Here is a 19823-nt window from a genome sequence, read left to right as displayed (position 1 = left end):
CGCATGAAACCTCGCGCCCCCGTGCGCGCTGCTCGGCGGGCGAGGACCGCGGCACGCACGTGAAGGCGTCGAGCACGTGCCGGGCTGGAGCGCGCTCCGGAGGAAGCAGAGCAGGGCGGCTGCAGCCAGTCCCAGCCAGAAAAGGCCGCCCGTCCTGCAGTCGCACACAGCTCGGTCCGAGGGGTGCGTAGCGACGCGGGCAGAGACGTCGTGAGAAAGGCGACCCGGGAGGGAAGGAGGGATTGGGTAGAAACGTCCGCAGACACGCGTGGCTGCTGGAGGGGGCGGGCCACAGACACCCCATGCGCCATCAAAGACCTCGGGCCCAGAAAAGGGAAGCCTGTCCCGTCCCGTCCTGCCGTCGGGGCCTCTTCTCCTGGTCATCGCGATGTCACACGGTTCCCGGAGCCTGGCTGCCCAAAGCTGCTACGCGGAGGTGGCGCAGGAGGCTGGGGACCCCTTGTTCTTCCCGCGCAGGGGTTCCTTACGAACTCAACCAATTTTATTGAGCACCTTCTTGATCTAGGAGACACAGTGATGAATAAAACATAGAGGTTCCTGTCTGCATGGGGTCTAGAGTCTAGCAAGCGAGGTGAGGCCGACTTTTATTCCGCAAACCTAGTGGTTAATTACAAACTCCGTTCAGTTTGAAGAGTCCTGTGCTGGTAGGTGAGGGGTGGGGGACGTTTCCCTAAGAACGACTGTGAGATCGGAGCTGAAGGATGATGGGGCATTAACGGGGATGTCCTGGGGGTAGATTCTGAGCAGAAGGAATAGGACCCTGTGAGATCAGCGAGCATGGGGCGGTGAGAAGGGGAATCCAGCAAGTGCGGAAACCAGAGTTGGGGGAGGGACAGGAGGAGGAGGTTGGCGAGCTGCAGGACAGAGCACAGATGAGATCAGTGGCTGGTGGCCAGGGGCTGGCGCGGGGGGGGGGGGGGGGACTTTTCCGGGAGATGGAAATACTCACTCCATTGCAGTGGGGGTCACAGAACTGCAATACGTTTGTCAAAATTCATAGAACTGTGCACCCAAAAGGGTAAATTTCACTGTATGCAAATTGCACTTCAGAAAACCTCACTTTAAAATAAGTCCTTTATTTAAGGGGGAAAAAAAAAAAAAAAGGAAGAGGCTGGCGTTTAGGCCAATGCTAGCTCATACGTGACCCACAGGCCCTGGTGAAGGTTTTGGTCTCTGACGCAGCCATTGCCTGTTGCTGAGGAAAATGGCCCTGCAGCAATTTCGCAGGGTCCCCTTTACAGCCCATGCCCTCGGTGGGCACTACCTGAAAACCGGGTAGGATAATGCAGCCGCAGCCCGTCCTTTCCCCTGGAACCTCTGGGACGGGCACTGCCTGTGCTCTGCACACCACCCCCTCCCGCCCCTCCTCCAGCTCAGTGACACAGGCTGCTTATCCTTGCCAAAGCCTCTCGAACACCACTCAATGTCCAAACGACTGGAAAGTTATAAGGACTTGTCATCCTTCTAGGAAGAGATTAGAGCCACAACTGTGACCTGTATAGTGCCTTAAAGGGAGGGAAGGGTGGGCAAGACACTCCGGATGACAAGGATCTGCCTCCTGGGAAGCGGGTGGAGCCACCCGAAGACTGATTTTGAACCCGGTGCAGGGGAGGCCCCTGCGGAGCTGGGAAGGGTCATCAGAGAGGAGTGGGTGGAGCAGGGGGGAAGGCCTGCGCATGACACTTGAAGAGGGAGCTGCAAATGCTCTCCCTCAGGGCTCTGGCTGCAGCTGGGAATACCAAAACCTGCTGAGCCATCTGCATCCAGCAAGACCTTTCCAGCAGCTTCTCCAGGGGCCTGCTGACCCACACAGGTGAGCCAGTGAGGAACAGGAAGACCTCTCAGGGACTTAGCAGGGAGCCCTCCTTTCCACACCAGCCACTGTGGCCCACACCTCCCCTCTCAGCTGGTGTGCAGCCCTTAGGAGCTCCTGAAGCTGACAAGTCACAGCAGCCTAAGCAAGGCAGTGGCAGACCCTGGCTGTCACTTGAGAGCTTAAAAACATACCTACTTGAACAGAATCTCTGGGGTCAGTCCTGGCTACTGTAGTAAATTGTTTAAAAGTGTCTCAAATGACTAAGGCACAGTCAGGGTTGGGAAGTACTGTATGAAAGGGTGCCTTCTCTAGACAAGGCCAGACAAGTCCCTGCAGGGTTTGTCTCCTAGGAGCTGGGACAAGTCTCTGGACAATGTGCTGGGGACAAAGAAAGCCAAAGTGGTAAACTCACTCTTCCTTGGGAATATTTAATGTTTCCAGAATGGGGAAGTCTTAAAAGCTGCAGACAGTGCCACATGTGGGTCTGTCAACAATCACCAGCGCTATCCCCACCCCGTGTACCCACTGTCTCCTGAAGGAAAAACCAACAAAAACTCATGACCAGATTAAAATACTTCACACCTCTAAAATTCTAATAGAAATATTCAAAGACTGGTGCTTACCTGTTACAACCTATGTTGAAACATTTAACAGAATACCAAGCACACTGTAGCGCCATTTTAAAGCAGAAGGGGAAAAAAACCCAACTATTGCAGACTTACGAGTGGCTTTTATGATGTAAAACCACTTCTAGACAGTCACTGTTAACTGTTCATTTGTTGTAGTATGGCGCCACCTTGTGGTCTGTCTCGACGAGACCCCATTTCCATCTCCCCTCACTGAAATCTGCCAACTCTCAGATACAGCTCATCTAACCCTTACAGTAAACCAATGAGAACGGTATTACTATGGTTATTTTCCATCTGAGAAAGTAGAGGTGGAGTCATTTCTCAAAATCATGCAAGACAGCAAGCGGCAGAACCATTATAACCATTATATGATACCCGGTATGGCTGGTCTTTGCTGTACCTGCTGGGGTTTGGGCCTTCGCAGGCGTGAGCAGCATGCCCTATCATCCTCTCCACTCCTGCCATTGAACTGTTTCCATCCCCGTTTTCATGAGACCTGGGGTCAGATCTCTGGCAGGAACCCTGGAAATATCAACTACATTTTGCAGAGATTGGTCTTCCTTTCCAAGGTCTCTACTTTCCTGTCTCAGGATGTTCCTTATTACATCTATCTATTCATTAGTTTTTAAAGGCGTCTTGAGCCCCCACCTAAACTGTCCCTTCATCAGCATTGACCTAATTACACCCTGTTGTGTTCCTAAGCTTTAGTATGCAAGTGTCATAGTCTGAAAACAAAAAATCTTACATCTACCACTGCATCAAAGCAATATCTGAACAGAGTACAAATGACAGCCACAATGCCACCACTGCTGAACTCCCAGGATGGGATGGCTTTGCTTGCAGCTATATGCCAAGAGCTAATCAATGCCTCTCTTTATGTATCGTTTTCATTATAGGACAGCTCACTCTACCTAAATTTTTAAGTCTCAGGAGTGCAGACTAGCTTACTTCCACAAATACCTTGCCCTTCTAACCACTTTATTTCCATTGTGGCCTCCCTAAACCTATTTATTTTCAAACTTAGGCTAAGGATGGCTTTATTTATATGTTGAGATTATAACTCAAGATTAGAGATAAAAGGAGACAGCAACCAGGGCCCACGTCCCATTCCCACCAGAAGCCATTACCAAGCAGCGCTTCCCTTCCCATCCTCAAAGACGCACGACACTCAAGAATTTAAAAAATTTTAATACAGTTCAAATCAGTGTCAGGTTCATTTCAGCTCCTTCACTGCCAAACCTAAAGGGAGAGAGAGACAAAAGTCAGTTATCCAGAAGGTGCATTTTATCTTAGTTACTGCTGCGTGTCTTGATTTTGTACTTAAGCTAAAGTGCTCACAAGCCTCAGGAATTAAGCCCACCCGGGAACTTTTGGTTAGAATATTGTGTCTGATAAAATCATTCCCTCTCCTGTAAAAATGGGGATTACCAGTACTACCACCTACCTTATAGGGTTGTGGTGAGGGTCAAATGAGCTATAAACTTTCCTGTGGCCAAGGAAACTATTGCTGGAATTGAGTATAACCTGAGAATCACAACTATTCCTTGCACTACCAACAGTAAAAGTAGACACTTAGATAAAACACCATATTTCCTAAATCTGAGGATGATTCGAAACAAGATGGCAACACATCAACCTTCCCCATGGTCAGTCTCTGTCATCCCCCCAGGATTTCAGGATCACTCACCTGGGGGCAAGGACTGCTTCAGTTTCTCTGCCTTCTCTTTGTCTGTGATGACCAAGGTATAAAGATATCTGCTGCATCGAACTTTAAATTTCACATTATCTTTATTTTTCTTGATCTTGACAGCTATCAAAGAGACCAGAATTAGTAATTACACTGTATCGCAAGTGGCACTTATGTGGCTGCAACTAGTCAGCAATCACTGACAGAGCTCTGCCCCCACCTTCCTGTACAGTCTCTGCTGAAACAGTTCCCATATGAACTCAAAATTCAAAAATGGCATCAGAAATCTACATTTCCCTTCTATTAATACTCAAGAGCCTGGGGCTTATTTGATTTTGACTGACTTGTTTATATTTAAAACACAGGAGTTTGGTGCATTCAACACAACGTCATAGGACATTCTATACCGACCTTTTTTTTAAAAAAGGAATGTGCAGTAGATTGAATTGTGTCCCTCCAAAGTTGTTGCAGGCTTGGTTCCCACTATGAGTGTTAAGAGGGTGAGAAATTCTATTATGGTAAGTGAAAGATAGGGCCAGACAGAGGTGGTTAAGTTGATGGTTTAATACTGGTCAGGGGCATGGTTCTGAGGGCTTGAAAAAGAGCACATGACAAGTTCTCTCTCTGCTCTGCCATTTCTGCCATGTGAGACCCCTGTGTCACTGTTGCCACCACCACCAAGGCTTTCAGCAAGATGTGTTCCCTGGACTTTTGACTTCACAGCCTCTAAAACTGTAAGCAATAAATTTCGTTTTCTTTATAAATCACTCAGTTTCAGGTATTTATGTTATAATCAACAGGAATGTACTAACTCAGAATGGAAGTAGTTCATAAAGTAAGGAGACAGATTATTTGCTGGGATGAAGAACTTTTCAGCACTCCACTCCTAGGAACCCTCTGCATATGAGGTGACATCTGGGGTAATGCTACAGAGCTCTTCCTTCAGGATTCCCTTCCCCCAGACACAGCATGCTCTGAAGCTTTCCCAAAAATGGAACCCGTTTTCAGGGTTCTTTACTGCTGCCAGATTCTCTCTCAGGATCATAGCTCAGACAAGAAAGAGACCGGGGTGCACCTCAAATTCAACAGTGCAGGGTTTGAAATTTCGCGAACAGTCTGGTTATGTGCAAGTGTCACTGTATTCAGCTGCTGGAAGACACCTGCTTCCCTGGAATAGGTTAGCCATTTCATGTACCTGTCAAACCCCTTGTTCCAACTTCTTTAAAAACCACTCACAAAAAACCAAGACAACAACAACACTCACAGAACTCCCAAGAACTCACTGTTATAAAAGCAGGTGGCTGAGGTCTGAACACGGGCTCTAGTGCTTCCACCCAAGTACCTAACAGACGCACAAGCACACAGCACTTCACCTCTCAGAAGCAGCACAAGATTAACCTGTACACACAATCCTACAGCTCCATTTCTCCCAGTAATTGCTAAAGGGATGAGGGACATCACAGGCAGCAGATGCTCTGCAGCTTGGAGCCTGGCCAGGGCACCACTGGCTGCCTTGGTTCATGTTCTGAACAAATCCAGATATCTAGGGCTGGCCAGTTAACTCAGTTGGTTAGAGCAGTCTTATAATCCCATACTAGTCAGCTGCAAAAAAAAAAAAAAAAAAAAAAAAAAAAAATCCAGACATCTGGATATTCATTCAAACCACCCTATTTTAGTGTCTTAACATTCAGCATACTGCACTGCCCCAATAGCTGTTGCGCTCCCAAAAACTCAGCTCAACACCTCCTGTAAAGATATATCTCTTAAAATGTTTATTCAACATTCCCACACCTGCAGCAATTCCATTTCTGGGTATATACCCAAGAGAATTGAAAGCAACAACAGAATAACTGCACACCCATGTTCGCAGCACTATTCACAACCGCCAAAATGTAGAAGCAACCCAATGTCCAGTGACGGACAGATGGATACATAAAATGTGGTCTGTCCATACAATGGAATACTCAAGCCTTAAAAAAAAGGAAATTCTGACACATGCTACAACATGGATGAACCTTGAGGACATTACGTGAAGTGAAATAAGCCAGTCACAAGAGGTCAAATACTGTTAAGATTCTGCTTATAAGAACTACCTAGAGTCATCAAATGCATAGAACGGTGGTTGCCAGGGACTGGGGGCAGGAGGAATATGGAGTTTAACGGGTACGGGGGTTTCCGTTTGCGAAGATGGAGTACTGGGGACAGACGGTGGTGCTGGTTGCAGAGCAATGTGAAGGTACTCAATGCCACTGAACTGTACACTTAAAAATGGTTAAGATGGTAAATTTTGTTATGTATATTTTACCACAATTAAAAAAAGTTTGCTTTCAACAAATAATTACTAAACATTTTATGCCCAGGGGACTGCAACCCCCACCTTCATAAGCAACATCAGCTAACACTGGGCTCCCAAATGTAAATAGAATGCAAACGAATCCCAAGGATTTGGTATCATTTCTTTGACATGTTAAGGGATTTAATGGATCATTTGATTTGATCCTTGCACCAATCCTGTCAGACAGATACCCAGATACCATTAACCACCCCTTTTAAACAGAAGGAAAGGCTGGTGTCGTGTTTAACTTGCTGAGAATAACCTAGCGGTAGAGCTGGGATTTGAACAAGGAAGTTACCCCAAACTTTATGGTTTGAACTAAAAGTGACCCAGTAATCTCTCTTTACAGCATGACAGTACACAAAACACAAGTGCACCATCTACTACTGTCCCTACAACCATGGGGCATGGCAGATATCACCCCCACAACGGTCCCCAGTTCGTACAATACCAGAGGATCAAAGTCAACAGCCTGTCTTGGATAATGGGAACACACGTATGACCCACCCTGTCTCTCACCCCTCCCCAACTCCTTTAAAGGCTGGTTCAGAGCAGTGGAGGTTGGTTTCTTAGCCCACCTTAATACATCTGCCCAATGCTGTTACACTTTCACAAATTATCTAATTATCTTTATGATAAACCTGTGAGAGGGAAAGGAAGCTATGAGTACTTCATATAGCAGGAAAAAGATGACTGTGGGTTAAAGTGACACAACATATAAATCAACATCTACCTTGTGTGTATTAAGCACAAGCCCCCAAACCTGTTTCAACTATAACAAAGGGGTAACAGAACTATTTCTCAAGTTTGGTGTAAAAAATGAGTACATGGGGAGCAGAGGCTGGCACAAATTGAAAACTTGTTTTATTTTTGATTCATTACCTCCTTTCCCCTATCTATAAGCTAGAAAACGAATACAGACTGTCCCTACCTTACTATGGCTCGACTCAAGGTTTTTTGACTTCACAATACTGCGAAAGTGATATGCATTCACAGTAGAAACTGTACTTTGAATTGTGATGTTTCCCCGGGCTAGCACTGTGTGGTATGATATGCTCTCGTGATTCTGGGCAGTGTAGTTACCAGTTATTCATAGGACCACAAAGGTAAACCACTGATACTGTACAGTGTACTGCCTCCAATAAATTACACAAGATATTCACCACTTTATCATGAAATAGGCTCTGTGTTAGATGATTTTGGCCAACTGTAGGCTAATGCAAGTGCTCTGATCACGCTGAGGGCAGCCTGGGCTAAGCAACGATGTTCAGTAGGTTAGGTGTATCAAACGCATTTTCAACTTGGGATATTTTTAACCTACGATGGGACGTAACCCCATCTAAGAAGAGGAGCATCTGCACGCGAAGAAGTTAAATCACCTAGTAATGAAATGCATGGTGAGCAAGGACCGTACTCAGTCCACCACATGCCTAGAACTGAACACGCAGCACTAAATTCAGTGTTTATGGGACGCGCGTTTCCAGACTCACGCAGTAAGGGTTCCGTCCAGGGAGGGAAGCTACTGGATACACAACAGAATAAACATGAACTCATAGCGGTACTTAAGATGCTCGCAATCAGCTAAGAAGGATGGCCTAAGAACTCTTTCCACCTCACAGTGTCCGAACAGGCTTTTCTTATGGGGACCACGAAACACCCCCGCTCCCGGAGAGCCGGGCACAGGCTCACACGGCGCCTGTCACCTCGGGGAGGACGCTCCAGGGGCAGTACCAGCGCGGGCGCCGCTCCACGCAAACGCGGCCATTACCCCAACCCATCTAAAACGTGCGGCGCCACCACTTACACTTGGCATCCTTTCGCCTGGCTGTGAGCAGAAAGTCCTTGATTTCCTCAATTTTCCGAGGCTGCAATACACAGAAAACGGAGTATAAACCGCGGAGCCACCGAGTCCACCAGCCCCTCTCGGCCTCCGGACACTGCTGGGGAGGCCCTGCCGCCCTCGCCCCAGGCCCCGCGCGCCTCCCCGGGACGGTGCCAGGTGGGGGCCAGACTCACCATGGTTACGAGGCCCGCAGGAACTGGGCGCGGACTGCACCTGCGGGGAACAATCCTTGGTGTTAACCAAACGCGGGGGCGGGCCACGACCCCCGTTGCCCTCCGTCCCCCGAAATACCAGCCCCATCGCACTCCCCATCCTCCCACGCACCATCGATGCACGCCCGGGGGGTCCCCAGATTTTACCCTGCTGCGGATTGCCCCCGATTACCCCCAATTCCCCGCGTACCGCCCGAGAGATGATCACCGTAAGCAGCGAGAAGCGAGGGGACCGGAAAAGAACGGGACTTCCGTTTCCGGGCAGTTAAACCCTCCCAACGGAGGAAACTGGATATGGTGTCCGCAAAGGGTCAAGAATCATATAGGCGTTCGCCCTTCTAGTTTCAGCAGCCCTGCCACCTTCTGGTCTGGATTCATAGTGCAGCTTCACGAAGGTAACAGACCTCTGGGGTTGCCCACTCCCCTCTGCCTCCTCTCACCACCCCAACCCATCCCCTCTCCTGACTACCCCCTGTTCCACCCTGCCCTGCCTCCTCCACAACCCCCCAAACCCCAGCTTGACTTTTCTTGGTAGGAATCTGAATCTTCTGCTTTCACTAGACCTGTGCACTGGGCACCTACACAGAATTCTCCACTTAATAGAAGGGACCCTCCTATGAATCTTGCAGAACCTCTTAGTGGAGGGCTCCTTGCGTTTCCTTGTCTCCTGTGTGAGGGACACCTAATCTGTCGTGAGGAGGGCTCTCCTGATGGAACGTTCCCACTCGCTGCTTCCAATTCCTTTATGAATGGGTGTACCATAAAAGCAGGTTAATAAATGCTGCCAACAGCTGACATTTCACGAGCACTTACACCTGGGCTAAGCTCTTTACCCCTGTGGCCGCTGTGTAAGAGGAGGGGGCTCTGCTATTGCCAGTCTTACCGATGGGGAGAACACAGGCTCCCGGGGCACCTTGCCCAGCCCCAGCTGGGAGTGGTGAGGTCAGACCTTGAACGCCTGCTGGTCAGATTCCCCGGGCCAGGCTCCACCTCTTCTTTATGAGGCTTCAGGACATGCAGGCAGCTTTGGGAAGGGAGCATTTCCTTTGCTCTTTGGTTCCTTCCAGCCCCCACCCCACACCTGGTGTTATTTTCCTAAGTACATATGTGTACTCGGCTCTTCTATAACGTCTTTGAAGGTAGACTCCGGGAAACCTGTGGTTATTGATTGTACTTTTCTCCTCCACTTTTATTTTCAACCTCTCTACAGATGTCTTCATTTTATTATATTTGTTTCCTCCAAATTTAATAACCACATACAAAATGTAACTGCCTGTGCTTATTAGTGCAGAGCAGTTCTCCTGAAGGGAAAGAGCACTTGACCCTGAGCTTTACTCCGGCCTCACACCCGCTCCTTCTGTTAAACAAGCCTAGGTTGAGCACCTTCCGAGGAGTGCTGCTGATTCAGGGAAGAATAGACCAATAGTCCCTGCTGCAGAGAGATCACAAAATACTCTAATTGTACTACAGAGTCTTTTATTTTTATTTTATTTTATTTTTGGCGGCTGGCCAGTACAGGGATGGAACCCTGGACCTTGCTGTTATCAGCACCACGCTCTAACCAATGGAGCTAACTGGACGGCCCTAGAGACTCTTTTAAAGAAACCAAACTAAATTGCAACAATTATAAATGCATCTGGGTTTTAACAGGTTTTAAAGGTTAATTGGTAGAAGCTTAATTTTACATGTCTGAAGGTCGGGTTCCAATCTGAGAGTCATGGGTGCTTCCACCCTGACCTGAGAAGGACATTCCCAAATTTCTCAGCCTGATTTTGCCAGCCCTCCTGCATCTCAGGTGGATGCCTTTCTGATCTTTCCTCCCCCACTGCTCCTCCACAAGCAACTGCCCTTACAGCCAAACCAACTGGCCTCTGAATGAACTGGGCACTTTCTGACCTCCAGGCATTTGCTCCGCCACTCTGCTCTGATGCCAGGTCCCCCTCATCCTTCAAAGCTCAGCTCTCATCTCTCCTCCTCCAGGCAGGACCCTTCACCTCTCACTCCTGCCATTTGCCATGTAGTCAGCGATTCCTGAAAATCACCCCTTGATAGGCTGTGCAGCGGTGTTGAAAGTTTCATGTATTTGTACCGGCTTTTCTTTGAAGACAAGGACAGGGATCGTCATTTTCTTGATAACTCTCAGAATGCAGCAGTCATGTATATAGTAAACGCTCAGTGCTAACATTGCAGAGTTCTCAAGCTGGATGTGGCATCTGAGGTCACCCACTATATGAAGGGGTGGATGGATTGATGGAGGGGGGATGGAGGGATGGATGAAGGGAGGGATGGAAGGAGGGATTAATGTGCCCAAAGCACATTATATATGCCTGGCACATAGTAGGTGCTCAGAAAATATTTGTTGCATGAATGAGTGGTGCCTCTCTTCCCCACTGCAGGACCAAAAGTACAGGGACAGGGGACAGGAGGAGAGGCTGCACCTCCCTTTTGGCAGCAATTCCAGAGAGACAGATGTTCACTCTCTTGGGTTGTATAATTTAAGGGGACATAAACATGTAGTAACAAAACACGAAGGCACATTTGTTCAAGTACCAAAGGTCTTCTCCAGTTCCCCAAGGGGGACAAATAGCAAAATAAGCAGCAGCCACTGAAGAGCAAAACAAGGCGCCCAGAGGGGATTTGTCCCAGGATCCCTGGGAAGATGAGCCCTAATGTCCTGGTGTGACTGGGGACTGTTGGGAACAAGGGGTGAAGCTGCCTGCGTCTCTGCGAGTGGAGCCTGGGATGCTGCACCAGACACGAGCTTCCCTGGTGATCGGCACACACACGTGACCGGCACACACGTGATCGGCACACACACGTGATCGACACACACACACACACACGCAAGGTGTAACAATGAAAGCTGTGGATTTGGGAGCGGGGCCAGCATGGTCTAATTTGCCTGTTATGGTCACTCTAGAGTGTGAAGGGCGGGCTGGAATGTCCAAGACTGGGGGCTGTGGGATCGGTGAAGGCTATTGCCATGGTCCCAGGGGCCAGGGAGGAGGGTCACAGGGCAGAGACTGGAGATGGACAAAGGGCACATCTAGAGCTGCAGGACGCATCCCAGTCCTCTCCCTGCCATCCCTTCCATCAGCCTGCTGGGCTCGGGGCTGGCCTGGCAGAGTCTGCAGCAGGGCAGAGCAGGGCTTGGTAGTGCACACAGCCTCCTTTCCTCCTTCCAGCAAGCACTGCCCTGGCCACCCCTGAAGGCCAAACAGTTTAGATTTCTCAATTCTGTTTTCAGGAGCACTTAAGAAGAAAGATCAGGGTCAGAAACCCAGCACCCGCCCCTCACAGGTGGGCAGAGGGACAGTATCATACAGGGCATGGTCTGAAGGGGCTGGGAAGACTGGCCAGCCTCCAGGTTTTTCTCTCATTCAATTCATTCCATTCATTTGGTTAACGTTTAATGAATTCCTGCTTTGTTCCAGTCACAGGGCTGGGCCCCAGGAGTAACCAGAGGTGGTCCCTGCTGTGAACACTCTAGGCTGCTGGGGTCCGGTGACAAGGTGTGGACAACACCCAGAGGCTGGAGGGTCTAAGTCCTCCTGAGGGCATCACCGAAGGCTTCAAGGAGGAGGCGGCACAGAGTTCAGCCTCCGTTGGGGGTGAGCAGCTCTCCCCAGGAGAAGGGCTTCCGAGCAGGAGGAGGGAGGGGACTGACACATGCCCAGTGGCAGGAGAGGACGCGTGTTTCTGGGAAGAGCAGGAAGTTCAAGTGTGGCCGGATCAGAGGGAGCAGGGTCTGGGGTGGGGCGGGGAGGCTGGAGGGGGCGGTGGGCTGAGGTCTGAGCCCCCCTGAGTTCTCATCCCGGCCTGGCGAGTGCCCATTGTGGGTGTCGTCATGAACAGCCCGTTTCTGAGTTCCAGTCTCATCCCTTCACCCAATCGTTGTGGCCTCCTGAGCCCTGGTTTTCTTGTTTCTGAAGCTGTGTGTATGTGGGGGGAGGCGTGAGACCACCTCTCTCCCGCCTCACTGGGCTGCCCTGAGGCTCAAATGGGACAATGAGAAAAGCCGACATGAGCACCATCCTCGGCCTCCTCCCGGGCAGTCCCGGCCCAGGTGAAGTGCCCACCGATGCCCACACGGGGACGCTGAGGTTGTGGCCGAAGATGGAAAGTGAAGGAACCAACCCTCTGCTTTGAACCCTAAAATCTCAGGCGGAGAGTACTGTGTATCAATTGTAAGTAATATTTGCATGGTATTTCATGCCTGGTGGGCTGCTTTCATAGCCACCATCTCATTTAATCTCCAAGAGGCCCCCAAGAGGCCCATGCCTTTGGCTGCCTGCAGGTCTGGCCTTTAAGGCATCTTGGAAGGAAGGGAGCTCTTTGTTAAACCTTAAAGGTTTTCAGCAGAGGGAGAGTCTGTAGTTGCCCTTACTGAACTTGGTTGCCTGGGAAAAGGAGGGGAGGGAGGGAAAGAGGCAGGTGCAGGTAAAGGGGCTGGTGCTTTTTTGGGAACCTAAGATGGTGAGACTGAAAGGCCGCTGGTTACTTCCCGTTCCCCAGCCCCCAAAGAGTCCATGAGATCCTTAGGTTGCCCTGAAGGGCAGGCGGGCTTAACCTTCTCCCAGCTGCTGAGCTAAAAGCCACAAAGCATGGCTGGCCAGACTGGAGCAGGGTTTCTCCACCTCGGCATTATCGGGTGGGCTGTCCTGAACACTGTAGGATGTTTAGCAGCATCCCTGGCCTCTACCCAGTCCGTGCCAGACCCTCACAACTGTGATAAACAAAAATGTCTCTAGACATTGCCAAAAGTCTCCTGGGTGGTAAAATTTCTTCTGGCTGAGAACCACTGGACAAGAAGGACAGAAACCACGAGAATGTTCTTTATTATCATGGGTGTCTCTGTTCTGTGACTGGGGCTGGCCACTGTCTTCGCACCCAACAACGATTTCTCATATTTCTGCCTAGCGAAGGGTCTCAAAGCCTCCCTCTGGGAGACTCAAGGGGTTGCTGTCCTGTGTGCTGCCTCTGCTTGGGGCTCTGGGTAAGGTGGGTGTGGTCAGCTATAGTCCTCAGGGAGCACCATGGCCACCCCATTGGCCAGAAATCTTGTCCTCACTCAGGCCAGGCGAGGCAGCTGATGTCAGCCTGGAGTGTGGCTGGAACACCCTTTCCAGTGGGCAGTTGTGGGTGGTGGTGGGGGCTGGGCTGGGGTGGAGTTGAGGAGGGGAGGCAGGCACTGAGCCCACCCTGAGGATGCCTCTGCAGGAGCACATGCCCCCCTCCCCTCACGGAGCACGTCAAATAATTGGATGGATCCAACCCGTCTGTAGAGCAAGAGCTGCTCTATTGCCAGGCACCATGCTAGGCTGTTGTCCTGTTGTGACAATGTCCATCCAATGCACCTTTGTGTAGCTCCAGCTTTATACCAGGCTGTGGGCAGGGGTGAAGATACAGAAATAAGACCCTGTCCCTGTCTCTGTGCCCATCTCAGGGAACTCACAGATTAGTAGGGGAGGCAACAAGCATGCAGAGCCATGAGTGTGGGACGTGTGTGTCACTGTGGGACCAGATGGGGGCCATGGGGACTGATCCAGGCTGGGAATGGGGTTGGCCAGGGAAATCCTCCAGCAGTAAGTAGTAAGACTGATGCTGATTCACAAAGAAAAGCAGAACATTGCTTTGTCCTGAGAACCCCTACACCTCCACCCCACCTTCTATCACTTCTCCTCACCCCCTGGGGTTGGCTCTTTCCAGAGACCACAGGCTACACTGACAGAGCGAAGGGAACAGCCCATGCCCACCTGACAGGTGCTCCTGAGACAGGTGGGTTTGAGAGGATGGGGACAGAGCCAGGGCCTGGAGGCGAGGCTCAGACTGTGGGGAGCAGCCACGCCCCCCGCAGAACCCACGTTCCTCCAAGACTCAGGCAGGCAGGAGGTTCGTTAGGGCCACTTCTGCCTCGGTCCTTCCTTCTCCAATGATTTTGAGATTTCTGCACCATGGGAGCAGCACAGCTGCCGGCCAGCCTTCAGGGAGGAGGCCGCGGCAAGAGGATCAGATTGAATGGCATCAATCCAGGTGGTCTTCCTGGAGGAGGCATGGGATAGGGTGGGAGGAAAACTGCTCCTGGAGACAGGCACTCTTGGGCTCAAATTCAGTGTCCGGCTGGGAGATCTTGAATGCATCCCCCGAGATCTCCAAGCCTCCGTTTCTGTTGGGGGGTGGATATTAAGTCCGGCCAGTTGTGTGAAGCCTGCACAACGGTCTGTGGCTGTCCTGCTCATGAGAACCCAGAAGGCATGAAGAACAGAAAAGTGCTTAGTCCAGCAGCTGGCTCTGTGACTGCTAATTCAACGTGAGTCCGAGGCAAGAGTTGCCACAGGATTCGGAGGAAAAAGCCACGACCTGGAGGGGGAGGAGGGAGGCTGGAGCAGCGAGGCAGGCAGGCAGGTGGCCTCAGAGAGCCCGGCACACTCTCCTCCATCAGGGCAGAGTCGGTTTTGACAGATGACACCTCCTGCACTCCTCTGCTTCCCCACACTGGCCCCTTTCACTCCAAGAGCTGCTTCCATGGTGTCCCATCTGCTGCCATAAAAAGGACAGATTAGGTCATGTCCACCAACAGCGGGGAGAATAATACCAGGGCAGAGGAGAATCCATCTTGAGCGTAAGGGACAAGCACCCATCCTATACATCAACATGTGCCAGGGCGAGGGGGCGTTAGACTGAGGAAAAAAAAGGGCACCGTCCCTTTGAAGGGGGCCAGCCTATCTGCTTGTGTATATCTTGCATTATGCAGTGGGAGAGAGAAAATCAATAGAGCTGTCAGCGTTTAGTGCCTTCAGTACAGCAGACAGCCCCACCTCGGGAGCTCCAGATGGATGCTTCGAATTAAAAAAGAGGGCGGGGGAGAGGGGTTGAAGGGGGCTGGAGACGAACACCCTGGCAGGCCAGAGGGAAAGGAGGGACACGGCTGAGGATTTGGGGAAATTAAAGTTCATAAATCATGAGGCTTGGAGATCATCCTGGGCATGCATGACAGGACACCCCTGGTGCCAGCAGAAGTGTCTGATGGGTCGTGGGTCCCTCTGCCAGGCAGAGTTCTTTGGGGGAGGCTGGTGACCCGGTCAGTGGGCTGCTCTCTCCTGGGAGGGAGGGCAGGGTGTGGAGAGGCCTCTGGCCTCTTGCTGGTGTTAATGTCGAGGTGGACTGGGGTGTGGGGGGAGCAGGATGTTGGACAATGACCTCATAAGTTGGGGTGTGTGGGTGTGGGGGGTCCTTTGGGTAGGGGCAGGACCTCTTGGAGGAGGGGAGGGAGTGGTGCTTTGCTCCATGCTGGCCGCTCCCAGGAAGCTCTGGCCTCTGGAGGCCAGATCCGCGTCCCTGAGCCACAAACTCGGCCCCAGGAGCAGATCCCACTGAGAGCCCTGCAGCCTGTGCTCTGCCTGCCCGCCTCTCCTCTCTGTCTGTCTGTCCACTCCAGTCTGCTTCTTTCACGCTCCCTGAGTCTGTGTCCTGCCCGCTGGGTGCCTGCCCTTCCTGCACCTGAGACTCTTGCCTTCTCCAGGACTTGTCATTAGAGGTCCCAGGAGATGCTTTGCCCCCTCCTGTGTGGGGAGGCCTGAGGGGTCGTGGTCCTTTGCTGTGTGCTCCCCAGGGCTGGCCAGGTACAGAGAAAGCTGGTACAGAGGTGCCAGGAGAGATGTGTTCCAGGGGGTGAAGGGCTGGTTACTTTGCTTGTGCCCCCCCTCCAGGGCCTGTATGCCTGGGGTGGGGAGGGGTGGGCAACAGAGAAGAAAACCAGAATTGGCCACACACACCAGGGTGTGGAAGGCAAGAGATTCCTGGTTCCAGGAAAGGGTCTGCTTCCCCCAAGCACTGTCCCCTGCCCCTTGAGGTCCTGACAGGAGACAGAGGCACCACAAGATGAGGTGATTTGAGGACAGTTTTAATAAAGGGACTGTTGTTAAAGGTGTGAGTAGGTGCACGAGCCCAGGTAAGTGGCAGCAGGGATTCTGCTACCACCACTGGCCTGAGGGGCAAGGCAGGGGGTGTCACCAGACCAGAGACAGCCTGGGCTATGTGGAGGGGGCTGCCTGAGACCTTCACCCAGGGGATTCACTCAGCACCTCTTGGGGAAGGAAGGCTCCCTTTTCTCCCTCCCCGTCTTCCTCCCTTCAATTTCCTGCCAGGGTACCCCACTGGCGGAACCCCACAGCTTCCCTGTGGGCTTCCTTGGGCACAGAGCAGGGTGAAGTTGCAGACTTGGAGGGGTCAGTGGGAGGTATCCCGCCCACCCACTCCTCCACACGAGGGCAGGGAGCCCATCAAAGGCAGCCCTCTGGATGGCCTCATGAGAGACTGGGTCACTGTTTCTCTCCTTCTTGGTCCCAGGGCAGAGAAGTCCCCCTGGGCTCAGGCTGGCTCTCTGCTGTCTATGCATCATTCATGCATCCCGACATCCCTCAGGAGCCCTTCCTTTCCTTTTCCCCAAATCCAGGCCGTGCCTTCAGCTCAAGTGCCCATCAACTGGCAGAGATGTGCCCTGGCTGGCATGTCCAAGGCACAGGTGAGCCCACAGGCATGTCTCCTGCGCACAGCCACACACCCGCCCACGCATCCAGAGAAACAGATAGGCCCAAGGTTGCTTCTCTGTGTTACATTGCCCAGGACAAGTTCTACCAATTAAACCGGTGACCGCCTTTCCAAAAGCAATTACTGGAGAGCTGCAATGCCTCCCAAGGTGAGGAGATTAAAGAGACGGCTCAGGGCGCACGCCTAGAAGCAGGGACTGGAGGGTCTGTGGGCTGCATAAATAAGAGGCACCGCATGTGCGTGCAGGTACCTGCCTCTAAGCAGGGAGCCCTTAACGGAGTCCATGGAGAGGGCCAGAGCTGGGGGAAGGAAGGCCCCAGGAGTGCAGCCATGGGGGTCAGTAGCCTCCCAGTTTAGGTGGGCTCTGGGTCACTATTCCCACGTCCTTCTAGCCTCTCCCTCTTTTCTTCTCTTGTGTGTGTGAGCAGGAAAACACAATGTGTGTGAGCAAATTAGAAGCAAGCCGCTAGTGGTGGCCGTGGTAAGAAGCCCTTGCTGTGGCCACCTCCCTGAAAGCTGGCTAGCAGCCATGCTGCTCCCATGGTGCAGAAATCTCAAAATCATTGGAGAAGGAAGGACCGAGGCAGAAGTGGCCCTAGCGAGCCTCCTGCCTGCCTGAGTCTTGGAGGAACGTGGGTTCTGCAGGGGGTGTGGCTGCTCCCCACAGTCTGGGCCTCCAGGCCCTGGCTCTGTCCCCACCCTCTCAACCTCACCTGTCTCAGGAGAACCTGGCATGAGCATGGGTTGTTCCCTTCGCTCTGTCAGTGTAGCCTGTGGTCTCTGGAAAGAGCCAGCCCCAGGGGATGAGGAGAAGTGATAGAAGGTGGGGTGGCGGTGGAGGGGTGGGTCGCACGCTGGCTGGGCATGCCCCTGCTCCTGTTCAGTTCCTTCCTACCTTCCTGTTCAGAATCTCCCTCTCAGCCCTTGCCTGACAGGCTGATCTGCTATTAATGGAGCAAGACAGATGCAGTTGGCTTGTTAATTACAGCAGATGAAGTCTTCAGCCCAGGCTCCCGGGGAGGGCAGGGAGGAGTAGCCCAGTCGGTTGTCAACATGGCCTTACTCTTGGATTTAATGCTCTAAGAACAAGGGCTGGGTGGCATTGGAAGAGGGTCAATGTGTATGGCTAGAAGAGTCACAGTAGACCTGGGGAGGAAGCCTGCTGGGAGAGCAGCAAGGGATCCTGTGCCATGGTTTCAGGATAGAACAAAGGATGAAAGCTGCCACTCTGTTGAGTGCCAACTACATGTCAGGTGCCACACCAGCTGCTACAAAAAGATCACCTCACAACAGCCCTAAGTCAGGCAAGATCACAATCCCCATTTTTGCAGATGAGGCCTCTGAAGCACAGAGAGGTTAAGTGACTTGTCCAAGGTCACACAGCTATTAACTGGAAGATATGGGTGCCTCATCACCTGAGAGTGGAGTGTTACCTTATTGAATTCCTCCAGGCCTTTTGCCTCCTTCTCCAGGGACCAGCTGGGCACATGTTGCTGAGCAAATCTGTTAAAGTGATTCATTTATTCTGAAAATATTTATTAAGCACCATCTCTGTGCTAGGACTGGGTACCTAGAGAAGAGCACACACATTCTCTGTCCTTATGGAGCTTGCCCTACAACCTGGGAGAGGGGCTGGTTCCTCAGCTCTGCTCACTGTCCTTCTCAGGCCCTGCCCTACTGCTCCTGCTGGAGGCAGTGACCCCACCCCATTACCAAGTGGCCCTGTCCCCTGACTGTGTGACCCCCCCCATGGCCTCAGATTATGGTTGGGGCATAAGATCCCTGCACTGTAGGAGCACCGAAGGGGGATTGGACTCCTTCCTGGGGCCTCACCATGTGGAGAAGAGGGACAGGGGACATTCCAGGGAAAGGGAAGAGAACTTGGCAAAGGGGACAGCAGCAAAGATGGGCAGACACACAAGCCCATGACATGCTTGGGACCTGCAGACAGGAGTGGTACTGATCAAAAAAAGAAAAAAAGAAAAGAAAAGAAGAGAAAAAGCCTTAAATTGTAGCATTTGCTAATTCCTGTGGTGTAAATACTCCCATCATGGCTGATTTCAAGCTCTCAATGTAATGTCAATTGTCTTGCAAAACTTTTGATTAAGAGGGCCAGCCCATGGCTCACTTGGGAGAGTGTGGTGCTGATAACACCAAGGCCATGGATTCGGAACCCTATATAGGGATGGCCGATTAGCTCACTTGGGAGAGCGTGGTGCTGACAACACCATGTCAGGGGTTAAGATCCCCTTACTGGTCATCTTTAAAAAAAAAAAAAACTTTTGAGTAAGTAACAAGCAGCTCTCAGGAGCTGGTAAGAGCCATTTCAGCATGCCGCAGCATTGGGTCACCTGCCATTGCCCACATGCAAGGCGTGTGGGGAGGATAGGAGAAGAAGCTGGAGAGGTGGGCTGAGAGATGACTGGAAGGTTTTGAGTGTCACATTCAGAAGTTTGAACTTTAAAGTGGCAAAAGTGTAGGCCCTGACTGGGTGACTCTGGGTATGTATGTGTGTCAGCAGCTCTACTGCTGTCTGCTGTCTACTTGTGCCCAACTGCCCCTTAAGGTGGTCCCCTGAGTAACCCCAGGAGTCTGCTTGGGCCTGGTAGTAGACCTGGAGAGGGGTTCACAGTGTCAGGTGCATTATTTGCTAATAAAAGAGGAGAAGAAGCGTTGTAGCTCACCCCCAGCCAGCTGCACCTTGGGGCCATCCCTCATCTTAATGAGCTC

The 19823-nt window shown here is 51.6% G+C and overlaps 1 protein-coding gene across 1 annotated transcript; it reads right to left on the bottom strand.

Moving 5' to 3' along the window:
• Nucleotides 1-3634: 3634 nt before the first annotated feature.
• Nucleotides 3635-8819, bottom strand: RPL38 (ribosomal protein L38). The gene is made up of 5 exons (XM_063081255.1): nt 8734-8819; nt 8505-8544; nt 8293-8353; nt 4154-4276; nt 3635-3705 (listed from the first exon to the last, which is right to left on the bottom strand). The coding sequence occupies exons 2-5, from the start codon at nt 8505-8507 to the stop codon at nt 3680-3682; spliced, it is 213 nt and encodes a 70-aa protein (XP_062937325.1). The 5' UTR covers nt 8508-8544; nt 8734-8819; the 3' UTR covers nt 3635-3679.
• Nucleotides 8820-19823: the final 11004 nt, after the last annotated feature.

This window comes from Cynocephalus volans, chromosome 16 (assembly GCF_027409185.1).
Source record: "Cynocephalus volans isolate mCynVol1 chromosome 16, mCynVol1.pri, whole genome shotgun sequence".
NCBI lineage: Eukaryota > Metazoa > Chordata > Mammalia > Dermoptera > Cynocephalidae > Cynocephalus > Cynocephalus volans.
The sequence above is the reverse complement of the archived record's forward strand: the minus strand, read 5'-3'. Positions and strand labels throughout refer to the sequence as shown.

Excerpts from the sequence above, each read along its gene's own strand:
- RPL38 (XM_063081255.1), bottom strand. Across the intron at positions 4,277-8,292 it reads CAGGCGAAAGGATGCCAAGT|CTGTCAAGATCAAGAAAAAT; the intron begins GTAAGTGGTGGC and ends TCTCTTTGATAG. Across the intron at positions 3,706-4,153 it reads GAAGCAGTCCTTGCCCCCAG|GTTTGGCAGTGAAGGAGCTG; the intron begins GTGAGTGATCCT and ends CTCTCCCTTTAG.